The following is a 21,903-nucleotide window of genomic DNA, read 5'->3' as shown; positions in this document are numbered from 1 at the left end:
ACATCTTGAAGTCAGGCAGACTAAATGAGCTTTATAATTTTGTCTGTCGTATGACAGTGGTAGGAAAAAATTTAGATTTATTTAATGTATTTACAAAAATGTATAGTCCATTCATCCAAAAATCAGGAAGGAGTACATTAGGTTACACTATTTTAAACAACCGACCCCACAGTAGGAGCAAGGGGAAAAATAAGGACAAAATTAAAGTAAGCATGATACTGATACAGTAAGTTTTAAGTAGTGTGCAGCAGGCTGCAACTGATAAGCCAACTGGCTTATTGACAGCAGGTTTATAGCTGGGTACTGTCCAGCAAGACCACAGGGACCCAAAAAGCTATATGTTCTAGTTTACTAATTTTGTAGCTGGCTGTAAAGCTTGATTACAAGACATGAGGATGGAGACTGGTTTTGGATTAACTATAGGATTACCTATACTTGTCTACCCAGGATGGTAGAGAAAGCAGTGAGACAGAACAAAAACTGAGTTGTTTAAGAAGCGATATCCTAGAAGTGGGCAAACTTCTATAGCTAGCAGCTACATTATATCCATAGAATCTAGTTAGTGGATTTTTCAGTTGGTCTTTCTGCTGTCATTATCTTCAAGTAGACAAGTTCTGCTGATCCAGTTCATTGCTAGATCCATTGATAAGTTTAAGGAAACAAAGTGACATTAAGGAAGAATTGATTTTACATATTTCACTTTAACCTATTATCTGGTGACTATGAAAGTATACTGAAAATAACTTCTGTTCAGGAAATTGGGAAGAGCTGGTGAAATACTTGCAGATGGCACGCAAGAAGGCCCGGGAGTCTTATGTTGAGACAGAACTCATCTTTGCTCTGGCTAAAACAAACCGCTTGGCTGAATTAGAAGAGTTTATCAATGGACCTAACAATGCCCACATTCAACAAGTAAGTGTTGCTATTTTACCATGATATTTAGTAAAACTTCTTTTACTTAATTTTTGGATACAGTATAATACTCCACGCTTTCTTTTCTAGGTTGGTGATCGCTGCTATGATGAAAAAATGTATGATGCTGCTAAGCTGTTGTATAACAATGTCTCAAACTTTGGTCGGTTAGCATCAACACTGGTTCACCTAGGAGAATATCAAGCAGCTGTTGATGGTGCCAGGAAAGCAAATAGTACTCGCACATGGAAAGAGGTAACAACAATTGCATTTTAAGCATGTTGTTTTTGTAATCACCGGGAGTAATCTAGTTTGGATTGGTAGGCTAAAAATGTTACCAAATGTAAATGTAGGAAATACTAAAATGTTAATTGAGGTTATATTTTGGATTGAGTTTTATTACATGTATGAGGAGATTATGGTATAAATAAGCCAAAGGCCAATTTTGAGTTACTTGTCTTGTTTGACTTAACTTTCTGTAAACTTAATTCATAACTGTTAAATTTTAGGTTTGCTTTGCTTGTGTTGATGGGAAAGAGTTCCGGCTGGCCCAGATGTGTGGCCTTCATATTGTGGTGCATGCAGATGAACTGGAGGAACTCATCAACTACTATCAGGTAATGGGAGTGGGAAAATTAGATGGAAGTGCAGGAACTAAGTTTGAGGTAGCACCAAATCTTCCTGCCCCAGGAGGCTTGCCAGTCTTTGGTGTATGGTTTTTTTTTGTGTGTGTGTGTAGCTTCTTGGTTTCATTCATAGACACTATCCAGACACTAACATGTCACTTTCCTTCTGCATGGCAGAAGAGCTTGTAACAGTTCTTATACTCGGCCTGACACCATTTAATAACCTGAGTTGAGCATATTACAAACAGATGCTATTTTCTGCTTGTTAGCCATGGAATATGGAATTTTGTTCATACTGTTGCAAGAGTTGAGTCTTTTTTTTTTTTTTGACTCTCTAGGACCGAGGCTACTTTGAGGAACTAATAACCATGTTGGAAGCAGCACTTGGCCTAGAACGTGCGCATATGGGAATGTTTACAGAACTAGCAATCTTATATTCCAAATTCAAACCACAGAAGATGAGGGAACACTTGGAGCTTTTCTGGTCTCGTGTGAACATACCTAAGGTAAATGTCTAATGACAAGTTTAATGGTGTGAACCCAGTTGCACTAAAAAAAAATTTGATTCATGTAAGGCATGTTGGTGGTGGTCTGGCAGATGTGTGTTTTTGTTTAAGAAAAACATGTCTAGAATATTTGTAAGTGACGATTAACAAAATCATCAGTTATAGATGAGCTAGAAATAGAGACTAATGTATGTATTTGGAATATTAGGTACTGTAATTGTGAGTTTTACACCAATTGCTTAAGAAAATGGGCAAATCTGGTGGCTTAGAGAGTGTTTCTTGCACAATACATTAGTCGAGTATTGCATGGCAAATATCTGTTGGCTTGTGTATTAAAACATTGCCTTGTGCACAGGTGCTAAGAGCAGCAGAACAAGCTCACCTCTGGGCAGAGTTGGTATTTCTGTATGACAAATATGAAGAGTATGATAATGCTATCATCACAATGATGAATCATCCAACAGATGCTTGGAAAGAAGGGCAATTTAAAGACATCATCACTAAGGTACAGTTTGCTTTGGGGAATCATACAGCTTCTTGGGATGGAAAACTGGTTTTGAAAATGCAGTGATAGTGTTGATCTTTTTGCAGATGAGATTTCTGATCAAATTTAGACCCTCTTATTAATACATGGTTTAGAGCCTCTACAGACTGCCCCAAGTGGACTCTACAACCCTGGTAAAATGTTTGGTGCTGTATCTTCCCAGAAAATTGGTATCTAGCATTTTCCAAAGTGCTACCCTTTCCATGCTCAGAGCCCAAGAGACAGGCAGAGCACTGGAGTCTCAATGCGTGGATGAGGCGATGGTGCAGGAAGGGAAGGTTTTAGATTTCTAAGGAGCTGTGCAACATTCTGGGGAAGAGGGAGCCTATTCCAGAAGGATGGACTCCACCTTAACCAGGGTGGGACCAGGCTGCTGGCATAGGCATTTAAAAGGAGGTAGAGCAGCTTTTAAACTAGAACCTGGAGGAAGGCCGACAGTCATTCAAAAACACATGGTTCGGAACAAGATATCTCTGAAAGATATCAGCAAAACAGGGAAGATGGGGTGTTGCGATAGCAAGGTTGCAAAAGAGACCATAGTAGATCAGGTGTCCTTTAAAAATCAGACAAAAGATTGCAAATTGGAGGAAGTGACGTCACCAGATAATATGGACGTCTGAGAGTGGAGCTCCCACTACCCCGCAAGACTTTTGCTAATAAAACTGAGCGAGCAGCTGCAAACGGAGCTCAGTGGGACTGGATATCCTCCCCATCAACTAGCGATCTTGCTACTATGAGTCAGAAAACGACAGGGTTGGATCTATCTCGCTTTGCTTACCCGAGCGGAGACGGAGCGCCAGGTTACAAGATGGCGACGGCCCGTGGAGAACAAGAGAAATGGGAGGAGAAGCACCAGCGCCGAGGCGGGGGATCGCCCGAGCGCCCCGTTTTGGAGGAGGCAGACGGAGAGATTGCTCCAGCGCTAAAAAACTGGCTGCAAGAAATCAGCTCAAACTTGAAAGCGCTACGAACAGAAGTGGCCACACTTGGAGCTGACCTCAGAGGTGAAATTTGGGAGCTGGGGGCGCGCCTGGAGGAAGCAGAAAACCAGGTGGAGGGCCACAGTGAAGCCCTAGGTCAGATGAAACAACAAATTGCGGGCCTGCACAAAGAGCAGCAGCAACTGTGGTCCAAAGGCCGACGGAACAACTTGCATTTTCGTGGGCTACCGGAGATGCCCACATATCAGGACAGCATAGCGGTGATCCAAAAGATGGTGGGCGAACTGCTGGCAGCGAACGGTACGGCTATTGAGGCAGAGGCAGTCCAGATAGAAAGGGCCCATAGAGCGCTGGGCCCGAGCCGCAATAACGCATCAAAAGATATAATAGCCTGCTTCACGAGCTTTAAGTTTAAAGAACAAGTCCTAAAAGCAGCACGTCAAGTTTCAGATTTCAAATGGGACTCATAGATTCGAAATCTACCAAGACGTGGCCGCAGCGACGTTAAAGAGAAGATGTGAAAAGATTGCAAATTAACACTGTCAGCTACTGAGCAAGATGTAAATAGGAACAGAAGCCTAAGAAATAAGATGGGAGAGTTAAAAATTAGATATAATAGGCATCTTTGAGACCTAGTGGAAGGAGGATAGCCAGTGGGACACTGTCATACCTGGGTACAAGTTATATCATAGTGATAATGTATCGAATTGGTGGTGGGGTAGCATTGTATGTTACGGAGGGCCTTGAATCAAATAGATTGAAAATTCTGCAGGAAACAAAACTTATCTTGGAGTCCCTATGAACTAAAATTCCATGTGTAAAGGGGAAAAGGATAGTGATACGAGTGTACTACCGTCCACCTGGCCAGGATGAACAGACGGATGTAGAAAGGTTATCAGAAATTAGGGAGGTTAAACTGGGCAGTAATGGGTGATTTCAATTACCCCCGATATTGACTGGGTAAATGTAACAGGGCATGCTAGGGAGGTAAAATTTCTTGATGAAATCAAAGACTGCTTTATGGAGCAGCTGGTACAGGAGCCGACGCGAGAGAGAAAATTTCTAGACCAAGTCCTTAGTGGAGCGCATGATCTGGTGCGTGAGGTAATGGTGTTGGGGCCACTTGATAACAGTGATCATAATATGATCGGATTTGATATTAGCTTTGAAGTAAGTATACATTAGCATTTAATTTTCAAAATCGAGGTTATGATAAAATGAGAAGAATGGGGGAAAGAAATATTAGAGGAGTACCTGTGATGGTCAAAAATTTACATTAGGTGTGGATGCTGTTCAAAAATACCATCCTGGAATCCCAGGCCAAATATATTCTGTCTTTTGAAAGAGGAGGAAGGAAGACCAAATGACAGCCAGCATGGTTAAAAAGTGAGGTGAAGGAAGCTGCTGCAGCTGAAAGAAAACCCTTCAGAAAATAGAAGAAGGATCCAACTGAAAATAATAAGAAACAACATAAGGAATGCCAAGTCAAATGCAAAGCGCTGATAAGGAAGTCAAAGAGGGACTATGAAAAAAAGATTGCGTTGGAGGCAAAAACACATAGTGTAAATTTTTTTAGATATATTAAAAGCAAGAAGCTGGCAAAAGAATCGGACCACTAGATGACCGAGGGGTAAAAGGGGACACTAAGGGAAGACAAAGCCATAGCAGAGAGATTAAATTAATTCTTTGCTTCGGCCTTCACCGAGGAAGATTTGGGAGCGATACCGGTTCCAGAAATGGTATTCAAAACTGACAAGTCAGAGAAACTGAATGAAATCTCTGTAATCCTGGAGGATATACTAGTGCAATTTAACATATTGAAGAGTAGCAAATCTCCTGGACTGGATGGTATTCATCCCAAAGTACTGATAGAATTGAAAAATGAACTTGCGGAACTGTTGTTAGTAATATGCAATTTATCTTTAAAATCAAGCATGGTACCAGAAGATTAGAGGGTGGCTAATGTTTTAAAAAAGGTTCCAGAGAAGATCCAGGAAATTATAGGCCAGTGAGCCTGATGTCGGTGCCGGGTAAAATGGTAGAGACTATTATAAAGAACAAAATTATAGAGCATATTCAAAAGCATGGGTTTTAGTGAAAGGAAATCTTGCCTCACCAATCTATTACATTTCTTTGAAGGGGTGAACAAATGTGGATAAAGGTGAGCCGGTTGATATTGTATATCTGATTTTCAAAAGGCGTTTGACAAAGTATCTCATGAAAGACTCCAGAGGAAATTGGAGAGTCATGGGATAGGAGGTAGTATTCTATAGTGGATTAAAAACTGGTTTAAAGATAGAAAACAGAGTAGGGTTACATGGTAGGCATTCTCAATGGAGAATTGTAGATAGTGGGGTTCCCCAGGAGTCTGTACTGGGACCACTGCTTTCAAGTCACTTAATCCTCCATTGCCCAAGGTACAAATAAGTACCTGTATATGTAAGCCGCATTGAGCCTGCCCTGAGTGGGAAAGCGCGGGGTACAAATGTAACTAAAATAAAATAAATGATCTAGAGATGGGAGTAACTAGTGAGGTAATTAAATTTGCTGATGACAGTTATTCAAAATTGTTAAATCGCAAGAGGATTGTGAAAAATTACAAGAGGACCTTGGGAGACTGGGCATCTAAATGGCAGATGATGTTTAATGTGAGCAAGTGCAAAGTGATCCATGTGGGAAAGAGGAACCCAAATTACAGCTATGTAATGCAAGGTTCCACATCAGGAGTTGCCAACGAGGAAAGGGATCTAGGTGTCATCACTGATACATTGAAACTTCCTGCTCAGTGTGCGGCGGCGGCTAGGAATGTAAATAGAATGTTAAGTATTATTAGGAAAGGGAAAGAAAACAAAAATGAGGACATTATAATGCCTTTGTATCACTCCATGATGCAACCTTACCTTGAACATTGTGTTCAATTCTGGTCACCACATCTGAAAGAAGATATAGTGGAATTAAGAAAGGTACAGAGAAGGGTGACGAAAATGATAAAGGGGATGGGACGACTTTCCTAGGAGGGAAGGCTGAAGCGGCTAGGGCTCTTCAGCTTGGAGAAAAGACGCTGAGGGGAGATATGATAGAGGTCTATGAAATGAGGAGTTGAACGGGTAGATGTAAATCGCTTGTTTACGCTTTCCAAAAATACTAGGACTAGGGGGCATGCAATGAAGCTACAAAGTAGTAAATTTAAAACGAATCAGAGAAAATATTTCTTCACTCAGTATGTAATTAAACTCTGAAATTCGTTGCCAGAGAATGTAGTAAAAGCAGTTAGCTTAGTGGGGTTTTAAAAAGTTTTGGATGGCTTCCTAAAGGAAAAGTCCATCAACTGTTATTAAAATGGACTTGGAGAAGATCTACTGCTTATTCTAGGATAAGTAGCATTTACTGTTTTGGGATCTTATCAGGTACTTGTGACCTGAATTGGCCACTGTTGGAAACAGGATGCTGGGCTTGATGGACCTTCAGTCTGTCCCAGTATGGTAATACTTATGTACTTATGTAGGACTCTAGCATCCATACTTGGCAAATGCTCTTCCACTGAAATAGTGGTGAATGAAAAAACTGAATTTTTGATTGAGCCAGGATTTGAAGACACACTTCGGTCTTACTGCTAATGTCATCATATGGAAAAGGAGGGATGTTGGAGGAGTGGTCTAATGCTTAGATCAGCAGGTTGTGAACCAGAGAGACCAGGGTTGAAGTCCCACTGATAACTTCTTGTACTCATAAGCAAGGCACATAAATACTCCATTGCTCAAGTACAAAATTAGATTTTAAGCCTTCTGAGGACAGGGAAATACCTCCTATACCTGAAAGTAATTCGTCTTGAAGTACTACTGGAAAGGTGTGAGCTAAATACTAAATTTAAAATTGGAAACTGGAAAACAGTACGTTCTATTGCTGAGCCATAGTGCTTAGAAAACTAATTCTGACTATTGTGGAGTGACACTTCTAATTTGCACAGCAGACCAGAGGCTGTATGAATGGCTTAATAGTGGGTTTTTTTTTTTTTTTTTTTTTTTGGGGGGGGGGGGGGAGGTTACAATAGAAAATATACTTTAATTACCAAGGAAAACATTTTGTTTTCATAACTTGAACAGTAGCTGTTCAAATATTTGTTAGGTGTATTCAGTTATTTCAGTATCCTTAAGCTTCTATTGTGCTTTTTTTTTTTTATAGGTGGCCAACGTTGAACTGTATTATAGAGCAATCCAGTTTTATTTGGAATTCAAACCGCTGTTACTTAATGATCTTCTAATGGTGCTGTCACCTCGGCTCGATCACACCCGTGCTGTCAACTACTTTAGTAAGGTATGTAGGTTCTGGATCTACAGAAAGTGGGTCATACGTAAAGGAGAACAGAAAATTAGTTCTGTTAACTGATTCTGCAGAATTCAGAATTCAAACCGCTGTTACTTAATGATCTTCTAATGGTGCTGTCACCTCGGCTCGATCACACCCGTGCTGTCAACTACTTTAGTAAGGTATGTAGGTTCTGGATCTACAGAAAGTGGGTCATACGTAAAGGAGAACAGAAAATTAGTTCTGTTAACTGATTCTGCAGAATTCAGAATTGTGCACACAATGTCACCAAGATAGGGCTGCATGGTCACAGGCATGGGAGAGGAATTCTCATGAACTGAGTTTCTCCAGACACCCTTGTTCGGCTCAGATATTTTGTAGAATTTAAGGTCCCTTCATGCTACTTAGAACAACCAAATTCTCATTGATCATGGAAAAACTGTTGCTGCATGGTAGTTTTTTAAATTTAAAATTAGCAGTAAACTGTTTCTTTTGTTTAGGTTAAACAGCTTCCATTGGTTAAACCATACTTGCGTTCTGTTCAAAACCATAACAACAAATCTGTGAATGAGTCTTTGAACAACCTCTTCATTACAGAAGAAGATTACCAGGTAGGAGAAGGTATTGCTACATTAAGAGAGTGTGCAAAACCCATGAACCTTTCAGTTCCATTGGGATTAGTATATGATATATGCATGCAAATGACAGGTGACATACCCCACTAACTACAGAGATTTCAAGATCCTCCAGTGTTAAGCAAAGTTTTATAGCAATTTTCTGTGCATTTGATAGGGCTATGTTTCTCACCAAAAAGGGTTTTTTTTTTTTTTTTGGGGGGGGGGGGGGGGAGAATCTTGTAAGATGCACAAAATAGGTTAAGCTCTTTGTGGCTTATGGTCTTGTCTTCAATATTGTTTGCATTTGACTGGCTGCTTTTGCTTCTTCTCGTAGGCACTACGCACATCCATAGATGCCTATGACAACTTTGATAACATTTCTCTGGCTCAGCGTTTGGAGAAACATGAGTTGATTGAATTCAGAAGAATTGCTGCCTACCTTTTCAAAGGCAACAACCGTTGGAAACAGAGTGTGGAACTGTGCAAGAAGGATCGACTCTACAAGGTTTGACTCATGAGAAGTAACTTTTAAACAGTGTGCCAGATTAGAGAGCTCATAGAAGCCTTAAACGTAAAAGTGGGAAGTAGAAAATGATTTTACCCAAACAGCCATTTTTTAAGTTGGTTTTACTGTGGTTTTTTTTTAATTTGAATTTTTGAGCTAGTACCCATCCTTGTACACAAAAACCATCTTGTGTAAATACTGCAAGTAAGTTTTCCCAATACACATTCACTTCACAGTGTATTTATTTCTGCTTTGGAGGAAAGTGTCTGGATATACATCCTATATCAATAGAAATCATTTCTTCTTTTAAGGGTAAGCCTAGCTTTTCTGTAAGTATCAATAGAGACTAGATGTTGACATACAGCCTAGGGAAACCTTATCAGAAAAACTCCATAGCTTACTACCAAATTTAGACTGTAATCCAGTTTTATTTAGGGAATTGATTATAAGGCATTAGTTGCTGATAGGCATAATAGTGTCCCCGACAAACTGGGAGACTCTGGTGCAGTTCTTCAAATCCCATGAAGTCACTATTCTCTATGTATTCCACTAATAAAACTTCCCCTTTGGCCCAACTAGCAAATACCTCATTCTCTGTTCCAGGCAGGACAGTTGCATTTCCCCTGGGGGCACTTCATTTATGCTGTAATACTTTAAACTTCAATATCTCACAAGATCCTCCGGACTTCTTATTGGTCTTAACAGTGTACTCTCTTAATACTTGTTACGTCCTTGCTCCATACCTGTAAAAGGAACTTGAAATGCCAGAGGGACACACATTCTTTTTCAACAAGTGTATAATCCTGTTGCAGCATAACACAATCTATACAACTGTTAAGCAACATGGGAAGAGTAGCCCAGCTGGTCATCTGCTGCCTTGTGACATTTAACAAAGTAGCAACATTTAAAGTGTATAGGTTTTATGTATCCATTGCTGCTTCGTTTTGGAATTGGCAGATATAATTATCTGCCTGCCTTAAAGGAAAGGGACCCACCCATCCTTCCTTCAAAGTTTTATCTGAGACCTATGCTTCCAATTTAGAGAGATTCAGTTTAAACCCTAAAAAAGTCTCCAAACTCCTGAGCCTGGAGTGAACCATGCAGGTCTGTAATATGTAAAAGCAGGTCATTGGTAAACACTGCTATTTTGAACTCTAGTCGTTTTAAACATACTCCTTTAATTTCAGGGTTAGCTAAAATACCTTGAACAAATGGGTGTAAGGTCAAAATAAAAAATAAGGGAGATGGGGGCATCCCTTTCTGATTCCCCCTTTGAGTAGAGAACTGCTCTGACCCAGTACCATTGAACCCACACGGTCACCTTTGGGCCATGATAAATTACAGAAATCGCAGGTTTAAATGAGCCATACATAAAGTCCTAGACCATACAGTCAAATGCCTTCTCTGCATTGAAACTAATCAGAAGAGAAGGCTCCTCTGGCTTTTGTACTAACACTAAGGAGGTCAAGATGGTCTGCACATTGTTAGCCACATTCCTATTTCTAACGAACCCTACCTGTGGCTCTGTAATTGTTGGGGGAATTGTGCCAGCCAATTTGCCAAAAGTTTAACAATTTAGCTTCATTATTCAACAAAGATAATGGGGTAATAACAATGGCATTAAAGGATCTTGTACCTGGCTTTAATAGATCTTCAGTTTGAGCTAGTTACAAAGAAAAAGGCAAAGCTTTACTCACTATAATGCGATTAAACATAGTGGTCATAGAATAGACTCTTTTCTCCTTCACAGGATTTTATAAAATTCAGCTCTGTACCCATCAGGTCCAGCAGTCTTGTATAAAAGGATCTGTTGAATTGCTTAATTCACCACCTCATTGATTACTGCTGCATTTGGAAATGCTCTATCTTTCTCATCTATTTTAGGGAATTCCAAACTTGATAAATAAGTCTCATTGAAGTCCATCTCCCTGCAGCGTAGTATATAAGGCTTTGTAAAATGCATTAATGACATTACCAATGTCTTTCTCAGCCCTCACCACTATACGTAGGTTATTCTTTATTGCCAATATAACCATGAACCAGGTAGGAGTATGTCCTATTGTGGATTAAAAACTGGTTGAAGGATAGGAAACAGAGAGTGGGGTTAAATGGGCAGTATTCACAATGGAGAAGGGCAGTTAGTGGGGTTCCTCAGGGGTCTGTGCTAGGACCACTGCTTTTTAATCTCTCTATATAAAAGGCACCACCAACGTTCTAAATGAAGCCTCCAGCCGGAAGTGTGAAGGGGGAGAGATATCCGGTTTCCCCATGAGTGTCTGCCCCGCCCTCGCTCTCTCTGTAACACAAACAGTGAAGGAAAACACAGCAAAGCACGAAATCAAATCGCTCTCTGTAACAGTGAAGGACTCAGAGGGGGGAGGGGAGAGAGGGCAGAAGCCCTCACTATCTCTGTAACACAAACACAGCACAGCAGGAAACTTAACACTGAAGGACTAGACTCGGAGGGGGAGGGGACAGAGAGGACAGACAGCACAGGGGAAGGGAGAGAGGGCAGGGACACACACACTCCCACTTGCACACAGAAGAAAACCTTGCTAGCCCCCATTACATTTGCATCAGAAACAAGACTTTTTTACTAGTATATTTATAAATGATTTAGAGATGGGAGTAACTAGCGAGGTAATTAAATTTGCTGGTGACACAAAGTTATTCAAAGTCGGGGCCTCGATTCCAAGATGGCGTTTTGCACACACGCACCTGACTGAGCTCCCTGAGGACGCTGTGGACTGTTGCCTCTTGCGGTTCCCTCGTCTCGTCATTGTCGATGGGAAAGCGGAGGGGGAAGGTGAGGGAGCTTCCCTCGGCTCCTGGGCCTTCGTCGGCATTGAGGCAATCGATTTTGCAGTTCCCCAGGACGCCGCCGGGACCTCTATGTACGTCGACTCCTTCTGCAACTGTCGACGTGCCGACGTCAATGGGAAGCGGAGACGGGGTTTCTTTGAGCCCCGAAGACCGCAGGGATCCTCCACAGCCAGGAAGTGAATTACTCACCGCAGCCCAGTCAGTATCCGAAATCGAAGGGGTAAACTCGGAGCTGACAAGAGAGGAGGACAGCGGCGAATTTGAGTGGGACCTCGGACCCTGCATTTTCGGCCAATTTGGCCTTAAAGGTACTGCCGCAAGGTATTGTTAATAGACTCTCTCGTACCGAGACCCCACCACACTCCCTTTTGCCATCAGGTGGAATAAGCAAGCCCTCTATTGTGACACTTGAGTCACTGTGGGATATGGTATATAACACTCACTCCTCTATGCAAAGTATGCTAAAAGAAAATACTAATGATATTAAAATTCTCTCAGAAGCAGTTCTGATTCAGGCACAGGTGACAGCACAGCAGTCCTCTAAGATTGAAAAAGTGGATACCAAAATTCAAGAAATGGGGTCTTTGGAATCCGCTTTGGTTAAGGACAATAATTTTTTACATAAACGTTTGGAATACCTTGAAAACCAGTCTCGGAGACTTAACCTTCGGTTTCTCAATTTCTCCAAGTCTCCCTTAATTTCTTCAATAGAGATGGTGAAAAAATATATGATTGACATTCTGGGAATGGACAAAGATTCATTGCCTCCCATAACTTGGGCCCATTACATCTGGAATACTAGGGGGACATTGGGAGACCCCCCTAGACGAGAAATGGGTGACGAAATGAACCTTACTTCTTTTCTGGAAAGTTCACTGGATGTGATTACCCATAGGACTACAATGTTAGTCACTTTTGTGCTGGAGCCGGATCGGAATGCAGTGTTAAGACTTTCCCTGAGGCATTTAGATGAACTGTTTATGGGCTCCAAGGTTAGGATTTTTCCTGATCTTTCTAGGCCGACACAAGCGAGACGGAGGGCCTTTTTGGAACTCCGTCCCAGAGTAGAAGCCTTGAAAGCTAATTTTGTTTTACGTTTTCCTTGTATATGTACTGTTTTGCTTGAGGGCAAACAATTTCAATTTGTAGACCCTAAACAGCTTTAAGATTTTCTAGATGCTAGAGTTGAAGTGACTGTTACATGCCCTCCTACACAGCAGGCTGGAGTCTGAATTTAGAGGTAGCAAGTGTATAATAATAATCTAATATTTTTCCTTTTTTCCTTTTCTTGGAATCGTTTTCCTTTAGTTGTGGATGGAAAAAAAAGTGTTTATTGTTTCCTTATATTACTTTGTGTAAAGAATTTCTTTTGTTAATTGAATGTGAATTGCATAATCACATTGTTGTGTGAACTATTAAATATTAATAAAGGATAATAATTAAAAAAAAAAGTTATTCAAAGTCGTGAACTCGCGACAGGATTTTGAAAAATTACAGAAGGACCTTACGAGACTGGGCGGCTAAATGTCAGATGACGTTTAATGTGAGCAAGTGCAAGGTGATGCATGTGGGGAAAAAAGAACCCGAATTATAGCTACGTCATGCAAGGTTCTACGTTACGAGTTACGGACCAAGAAAGGAATCTGCGTGTCATCGTCGATAATACACTAAAACCTTCTGCTCAGTGTGCTGCTGCGGCTAGGAAAGCGAATAGAATGTTGGGTATTATTAAGAAAGGTATGGAAAACAGGTGTGAGGATGTTATAATGCCGTTGTATCACTCCATGGTGCGACCGCACCTTGAGTATTGTGTTCAATTCTGGTCGCCGCATCTCAAGAAAGATATAGTAGAATTGGAAAAGGTGCAGCAAAGGGCGACTAAAATGATAGTGGGGATGGGACGACTTCCCTATGAAGAAAGACTAAGGAAGCTAGGGCTTTTCAGCTTGGAGAAGAGACGGCTGGGGGGAAACATGATAGAGGTATATAAAATGAGTGGAGTGGAACAGGTGGATGTGAAGCGTCTGTTCACGCTTTCCAAAAATACTAGGACTAGGGGGCATGCAATGAAAACTACAGTGTAGTAAATTTAAAACAAATTAGAGAAAAGTGTTCTTCACCCAACGCATAATTAAACTCTGGAATTCGTTGCCGGAGAACGTGGTGAAGGCGGTTAGCTTAGCAGAGTTTAAAAAGGGGTTAGACGGTTTCCTAAAGGACAAGTCCATAAACCACTACTAAATGGACTTGAGAAAAATCCACAATTCCAGGAACAACATGTATAGAATGTTTGTACGTTTAGGAAGCTTGCCAGGTGTCCTTGGCCTGGATTGGCCGCTGTCGTGGACAGGATGCTGGGCTCGATGGACCCTTGGTCTTTTCCCAGTGTGGCATTATTTATGTACTTATGATAGCACTCTGGGCCATTGTTCTAGTTCCCCAGGCCGAACAGGAACAAAGTGCATAGTCCGTCTACTATATTATCCCAAAGAAGGAAGGCACCCTTAGTCTGGCCTTAAATCTCAAAGGTCTAAACCACTTACTCAAAATGTCCTGCTTTTGCATGGAGACACTACGAGCTGTCATAATCTCTGTTCAAGTTGGAGAATTTCTCACAGCCCTTGCTCTCAAGAAGGCATACTTGCATATACCCATATGGTCGTCGCATCAGAGGTTTCTACATTTTGCGGTGCTGAGCCATCACTTTCAGTTCAGGGCTTTGCCCTTCAGTTTCACCATGGCTCCAAGAATGTTTAGAAAGGTTATGGTGGTGGTGACAGCGGATTTCCTTCAGCACCAGTGAATCATGCGTTCACCTGTATCTCAACGACTGGGTCATTCATGTGTCGTCATATTCAGACAGCATGGTGGTGATGAACAAAGATCTGTCTTCTGTAGTTGTTGGGTTGGGTGATCAATTTCAAGAAGAGCATATTAACTCCGTTGCAGATGCTGGAGTATCTGGGCGTTCTATTAGACACAGCATGGGGGAGGGTCTTCCTCATGGAACATAGATGAATCTGTTGAACCAGCTTTATCCTTTTGCTTGGTCAAGGTAGGCCCAGGGTCTGGGACTGCATCCAGGTTCTGTGGGTCAATGACGGTAGCAAGGTCTCAATGACGGTAGCAAGGTCTCAGCTGCTGGTCTCCGGTGTCTCAGAAGTATAACCTTCATCTTCCTTGGATGTTGGTTGTCAGGCAGCGTATGCAGTGGAGATTGTCGCCCAGGAATTTGACTGTTGGAGCTCCCTTTCTGATAACACAGTGAGAGGTGTTGACGACAGATGCCAACAAGTCAGGTTGGAAAGCTCATTACAAGTTCCATCTGACACACAGGGTACCTGGATGGATTAGGAGTCTTGGTGGTCAGTAAATTGCTTTGAGCTCAAGGCAGTGTGGAATGCCATATGTGAATTTGCTCCCTTTCTGGCTGTGACCCCAGTCTGAGTTTTCTCTGACAATGCAATGGTGGTGGCTTATCAACAAGCAAGGCGGGATCTGCAGCCGTCCGATGGCAGTGGAGGTGGCCTCCCTCATCCGTTGGACAAAGCAAAATCTTCTCTGCTTGTTGGCAGCTCACATTGCTGGGTCCTTGAATGTGGAAACAGACTTTTTCTCAGCAGACACTCCTTGGACCTTGGAGAGTGGGAACTATCCAGCCAGAGTTTTCAGCTGATAGTGGACCGATGGGGTTCTCCACTTTGGATTTGATGGCGCCAAAAAGGATTGCCCAAGTTCTTAAGCCATCGGAAAGAACCAGGCTTGATGGGGATTGATTCCCTACTGCAGCCCTGGCCAGAGGCCGGAGACACATCTACTATACGTCTTCCCTCATTGGCCCATGGTAGGCCATTTGTCTAAAAAGATCGCATTACATTAGGGTTGAATCATTCTTGTAGTCCTGGGTTGGTTGTGGTATACGAACCTGATTCTGCTGCTGGATGGGGGTGCTCACTGTCTTCAACAGATACAGGCCTACTGAAGCAAGGTCCAGTGCTTATGGAGGATCCGTACCCCTTTGGTCTTACGGTTTGGCCCATTGAAAGGGCTCGGTTGAGACAAAAAGGTTATTCTGATTTGATAATTGCTACTTTGTTTCAGGCTCTGGAATGCTCTACATCTATGGCATATTTGAGGGTGTGGAGGGCTTTCCAGGGCTGGTGTTCTGAGTGCTAACTTTCTCCCTTCTCTGTTCAGATTGCACACATCCTAGAGTTTCTCCATGCAGGTCTTCAGAAAGGATTGGCGTTGTGTTTTCTAAATGTTCAAATTGTGGCTTTTGCCTGTTTTTGTGGCAGACTATGGAAGACATCTCTTGCAGCTCACCCGGATGTTTGATTCTTGTGGAGGAACAGGCCACTTGCAGCTTCCCTTTTTTGCAATTTCTCAGAGTTCCAGAGTGGACCCTTAATTATCTTTTGGGCTCTTAAGAATTCTCCTTTTTGAGCCACTCTGGAAGGCCGCCTTGAAAGGTCTTGCGCTAAAGACAGCATTCTTAGTGGCTGTTGTGTTGGACACGTAGTAGGGTTTTGGAGCTTCAGACTTTTGTCGGGATCTCTTCGCTTTTTGGAAGCAGGGGTATCCCTGTGCACAGTTCCTTCCTTTCTTCCAAAAGTATCAGCATTTCATCTCAACCAATCTATGTAGTTTTCACAAAGAGGACAAAGAGGCTTAGCATCTCTAACTTCTGAACTGCTGCAGACGTTACGACATATTGAATTCCTTTACTGTTACTTGCTTCTTTTACTTCATTGATTTTGATTGTTAGCTACATTGATGTATGTTTTTTGCAGACTGATGTAAGCCACATTGAGCTTGCCCATGGGTGGGAAAATGTAGGATGTGAGTAGAGTCCTCATTAGATATCTGAAAGTCACAAATGAGTTTCACAAATTAGACACTGTGCTTTTTGGTAAACAAGAGGCTTGGCTTTATGGCTTCCAAGCCCGCAATTGCTAGATGGCTGAAGAAGACTATTATGTCAGCTTATTTGCTTGCAGGGAAGCAGGCTCCTCGGGCCTTGGGGGCTTGTTCTGCAAGGCATACATTGACTTCCAAGTGGAGACTGCCTTACTGTCTCTGGTGGATATTTATTTACAACACTTGTATACTGCAGTATCTACAATTCTATGCAAGACAGCGACATGGTCAACCTTTGCCAAACACCACAGGGAGGATGTTGCAGCATGCTCAGAAGCCAGTTTTGAGGCTTTGGTCCTCAAAGCGGCAGCACCAGGATCCCACCCATTTTAAGGATTGCTCTTGAACATCCCACAGGTTCTGAAATAGTGGTAAGCTACATAATGGAAGAAGAAATCTGTTAATTCTTTCCTTAGTCCTTCCCACTATTGTAGGGGCCCGCCCAAGGTTTCTGAATATGTTTAGTCAGTGCGATGTAATGGGTCAAGTAATGGCTGTCACCATACATGGTGCTTCCTGCATATTTCTTGATCTTCAAGTTGCTGAGAGATGAGGTCTGCATGTTTGCTCGTCTGGTTAGTGTTAGGATAGCAAATTGCTTAAGGTTATATTGTGCGTGCTGAGTTTTTTTTTTTCCCCCTTACTGCTTGTCTGTGTGAAATACTGATGAGCTGGACTGAATGCCAAAAGATGTCTCAGTTCAGTTTTTTTCAGTTCTTTATCTTCACCTGCTGGTTGATGGGGACACACCTATCCCACAGGTTCTGGAATAGTGGGAAGGACCTGATGGAAAAACAGTTATCAGGTAAGACCTAATTTCGCCTTCTACTTAAAAAAAAAAAAAAAAAAGCAGTACTTTACCGAAATTGCAAAAATATTTTGAAATCTGTTTGGAACTATGCTGGGTTGTTTTGTTGTAGCAATGTTCCTTTAGCACAGCACTAGCCAAATCTAACTTTTATACTCTGAAGTACACTAGTTACTATAGTTGAGCATTTGCTATAATATCCTGAAAAGCTCTCTTGTCTGCTTTCGACTGATCCTGTTTTTCTGGTTGTGCCCTTTTTAGGATGCTATGCAGTATGCCTCAGAATCAAAGGACACAGAACTGGCAGAAGAACTGCTGCAGTGGTTCCTTCTTGAAGAGAAGAGAGAATGTTTTGCTGCTTGTCTTTTCACCTGTTATGACCTTCTCAGGCCAGATGTGGTCTTAGAAACTGCTTGGAGGCACAATATCATGGACTTTGCCATGCCCTATTTCATTCAGGTCATGAGGGAATACTTGTCAAAGGTATTAGTTTAGCATTTCTATCTTGGAACCATTAGATTCTTGGAGCAGTACCATTGACTGGGGCATGAATTCAGTGATTGTCTGTAGTGAAGCAATTACCCTTTTTTTGCAAGTTTTTATTTTTCATATATAAATGAAAATGAACACTTTTCCCCCTCCTGCACGCACACACATGGTAGGTTAGGTCAGAATTTATCAACATGCCTTTCATATTTTAACTTCTTCATTTTCCCTACTCTTGTCCTGGGATACTTGGACTCCACGTTGCGTGACCTGTGCTGGAATGTGTGGAACTGAATTTGGGACATTTGGAAGTTGTCTTGCTATTTGGGGCAAGCTTAAACATTAGGCAGACTAGATGGTTGCGTAGTGTGACATCTTCTGTAGGATGGGAAAGAGCAGCTAAAGTCCAAGCAAAACAATATATGTAATTCTGCCCATGCAGGAGGATCAACAGTTTTCAAATAGTCTATTTACCTGGGTAAATAACTTTTGTGAAATTGCTTAGTGTGTGTGTGTGTGTGTGTAGAGAGAGAGAGAGAGAATGAATGAGAATGAGCTTTAAGCACCCTTTTCACTAAATCCTAAGTGCAGAAAAATGTTTTTAAATTTTTAATGCATAGTTGCTATTTGATTTTAATAGATTTGCTATAATGAAGCGTCTAAGACAGATGCAATAGTTTGGACACCCTTTCATTCAGTATTTTGTAATATCTTTTGTGATAGTGGCTTACAAAGATTTCCTGTAACTAGTTAGGAATCTTTCTATTCTGTTGGAATTTTTTCCCACTCTTCTTTCAGAAATATTCTTAGGTTTCAGTTTTCAACAAGTATAGGGACTGTAAAGGACATTCCAAAAGCTTCATATTTTTTTTTTTCCTTTAAGAAGTCTTGGGTTTTTGTTTTGCATTTTGAGGTATCTTTGGAAATCTCAGCAAAATGACAACTCTCAGCTTCAGTTTCTACACTGGTTGTGGACATTATCTTCTAGGGTATTTATTTAGTTGAATCCATTCGTCCACCCACGCTCTCTTGGTAGTACCCCAAAATATAATAAATCCACCTGGGTGCTTAATGGATAGCATGGTATTCTCTTCCAATGCTTCACTGTACTCATATGGTTGTGGCCAAGCAATTCAGTGTACATTCCCTCAGTTCAAAGCACATCATTCCAAAAAGATTCAGGTTAATAAAGGTTGTTTTTTGCATACTTAGTGACTTGTGATATCATAGAAAAGATTTCCTTCTGACAAGTTCTCCCATGCAGGTCATTGTTTAAGCAATGTTGTAGACTTGTGCAACTACTACATTTGTCAGCTAAAGTTCAGTAGGGTTCTGTTTTTACAGACCTGTCCAGTTTTTGGACCATGTCAGATTTTTCTTAGTTTCTCAGATTTTGCCATAACTTAAGTTCCATATTGTTAACAGTTGAATTTGCAAGCTGGAAGCATTTAGAGATTTTAAAAATATATATTTTATCTCTAATCCTTCCTTTGCTTGTAAATGTGGATTTTCATTTTAAAAAGCTTAGGCAGCAGCTTAGAGAAGCCCGTGGCTGTAGAAGTCGAATAACAGTTGTAAGTTGAGAGAAGTGTCAGTAGATGTTCCTGTGGAATTGTCTTCACCTGACTAACTTAAGGCTCAATAACTTTTTATTTTTTTAAATGTACTGGAAAGGGGTCCAAACTTTTGCACCTGCCATACTCTCTATTTTTAGTTTAAAATCAGCAAAAAGTAATTATGCACTAAAACATGCAGATTAATTTTCTATCATATAGAGGCAGTTGGCTTCTTTTCACTTAAGGATTCACTGAAAAATAAAATTTTATTAGAGGTACCTAATCTTATGTTCACAACTGTATATATGGCAAAGTTTATTTAAAAGTATGATCTTTGTAAATAATTGGAGTATTTGAGGATGGGGGGGGGGGAACATTGGTATCATGATTGAATTTAATTAACCCCCCCCCCCCCAAAAAAAAAAAAAAAATTAAGGGCATGAAAGCTAACTGAGGGGGGGGGGAGAGAAGGGAGTACAAGGCTAAAAGGTTCTTATAGGACACCTAATACTTTATAATCCCTGCTACTGTTATAGGTCGGTGCCTGCGTGAATGTGGGTAATATGCACTTAACCGAAGGCTTGTTTGAGACCACCTCTATTCTTAAGAGATCATGGTAGAGCTTTGAAAAATCATAGTGTTGGGGCAGGACCTGAGAACTAGGATACTAGTAATATAAAACTATTATGCTGTATTCATAGACTAGACAGAGAGGTGGTTTCTAATTCAAAGCATACAATATGTAAACCATCACTGTAATACTATCACGTTTAATAGAGGTTATATATAGCTTTTTCTTGTGGATATTGGCTTGAATGCATAGGGTCTGATCTGTTAGACTTTTCTCTAAACGTTTGATAAGTGAGCCCACAGTTTATTATCAGAAGAATCAAAAGAAAAGGGTACGCTTAGATGACATTGCATAGAAATGATTAGGCAAGATTTATACAGCCTGCATCTTAGTCCTTAAGATGTGACTTTGTAGTTGCAAACCTTAATACTGTTACCTTAATACTGTTGCTTTGTTCTGATCTGCTTGTGGTCATTTAAGACTAAATTTATTTACGTATAAACATGTCACACTTTTTTCCATTGTTTTGCATTGCCAGTTTTCTATTGCAGTCATGTATCTTTGCCTCTTTCATTTAATTTTCTTGATCCCTCTTGTGTTTGTATGGACACTGTAACTCTTTTGAACCTCATTTCAGTTGATATGCTTTTATTCACCTATGTATGTAACTGCTACTTTAGGTTGAAAGTAGAACAGCTAGCTTTAAGGGAAAAATGTCTTGTTATGGCTTAGACGATGATGAAGTTCCATAACATCTTAATTTACTTCTCACATTGGGTTTCTGGCTTTCATTTGGGCCACAATTTAAATAGTTTTAAATTGCCAAAGGTAAGATAACTGATTAATTTAACAATTTTTGCAGCACACTGAAACAATTGGCACCAAAAAGATGAATTAGGCTTGCTAGGGTTTCAGTCAGGTGGACATTAGAACAACTGATAGGCAATGCATGCAGCTGTCACATTGCAGCTGAAGTGAAAGGACCAAATCCTCGCTTATTCCTTATTGAGACCTGGACCACGGCTCCAGTCATTCTTAAAGAATCTTAAGACCAACTTGGGAATGTTACTGAGGTAAATGCTAAAATTCTTTGTAAACTCTTTTTCTTCCTTGCCTGCAACACAGATAAAGATGGCTTTCCCCACTGATATTTCCCTGAGTGGATGCTGCAACTGACAATTCAGTATCAGAAAAGGAAGTGGAGTGCTGTAGCTTGATTTTTTTTTTTTTTTACAAAAGGCGTTTTCTAAATATTGTCCAGATGTCCTAATGGCTGTGTGCTGGCTTTTTTTTTTGTCCTTGGACTAGTTGACTGGTTTTCTGCCCTTTAGGTCAGCAGGGATGCTGCAGAGACAGTGCTTGCAGCCACTGCTCAAGAATGGCACCTACTGACTGTCCTAAGAAATACTGGGTCTGAAGGGAATTGAGGTCTGCATTTCAGCCAGAGGCTTGTTGCAGCATGGGCTGGGCATAGATTGGAGAAGGAATATAAATGGATAGGAAAACGTGGTTGGCTGAATGAAGGCTCATTGTGCCATAGCCCCAGCTGAAGAAGGTTCAGCTTCAGCTGGCAGCCCAAAGGAGTGATGACTATGCCAAGCAAAGAACTACCAAAACCTTTTAACACCCCTTATACACATTGCTGCAGGATTTTACTTGATTGATGAAAGAAGAAAATTGTGCTTCATTTATAGTGACCATCTTTTAATCTGTGCATCTCGGTCTTAATACATGGACTTCTACCAGAATTTTAAGTTAAAATGAAAGGCTTTTTCTAATTTAA

General features: G+C 41.0%; 1 protein-coding gene across 1 annotated transcript in view; it reads left to right on the top strand.

The window, feature by feature from the left end:
• The window catches only part of CLTC (clathrin heavy chain), a 208,400-nt gene that overhangs the window by 161,042 nt on the left and 25,455 nt on the right, over positions 1-21,903 (top strand). The window contains exons 22-30 of the mRNA XM_030186302.1: positions 755-912; positions 1,003-1,167; positions 1,422-1,529; positions 1,877-2,044; positions 2,400-2,549; positions 7,712-7,843; positions 8,335-8,445; positions 8,786-8,956; positions 17,769-17,990. Of these exons, the coding sequence (XP_030042162.1) occupies positions 755-912; positions 1,003-1,167; positions 1,422-1,529; positions 1,877-2,044; positions 2,400-2,549; positions 7,712-7,843; positions 8,335-8,445; positions 8,786-8,956; positions 17,769-17,990 (1,385 nt within the window). The remainder of the gene's footprint in view (positions 1-754; positions 913-1,002; positions 1,168-1,421; positions 1,530-1,876; positions 2,045-2,399; positions 2,550-7,711; positions 7,844-8,334; positions 8,446-8,785; positions 8,957-17,768; positions 17,991-21,903) is intronic.

The sequence above is a fragment of the Microcaecilia unicolor genome, chromosome 13 (genome assembly GCF_901765095.1).
Source record: "Microcaecilia unicolor chromosome 13, aMicUni1.1, whole genome shotgun sequence".
Classification (NCBI taxonomy): domain Eukaryota; kingdom Metazoa; phylum Chordata; class Amphibia; order Gymnophiona; family Siphonopidae; genus Microcaecilia; species Microcaecilia unicolor.
Note: the sequence above shows the minus strand (reverse complement) of the source record. Positions and strands in the feature narration are given on the sequence as shown.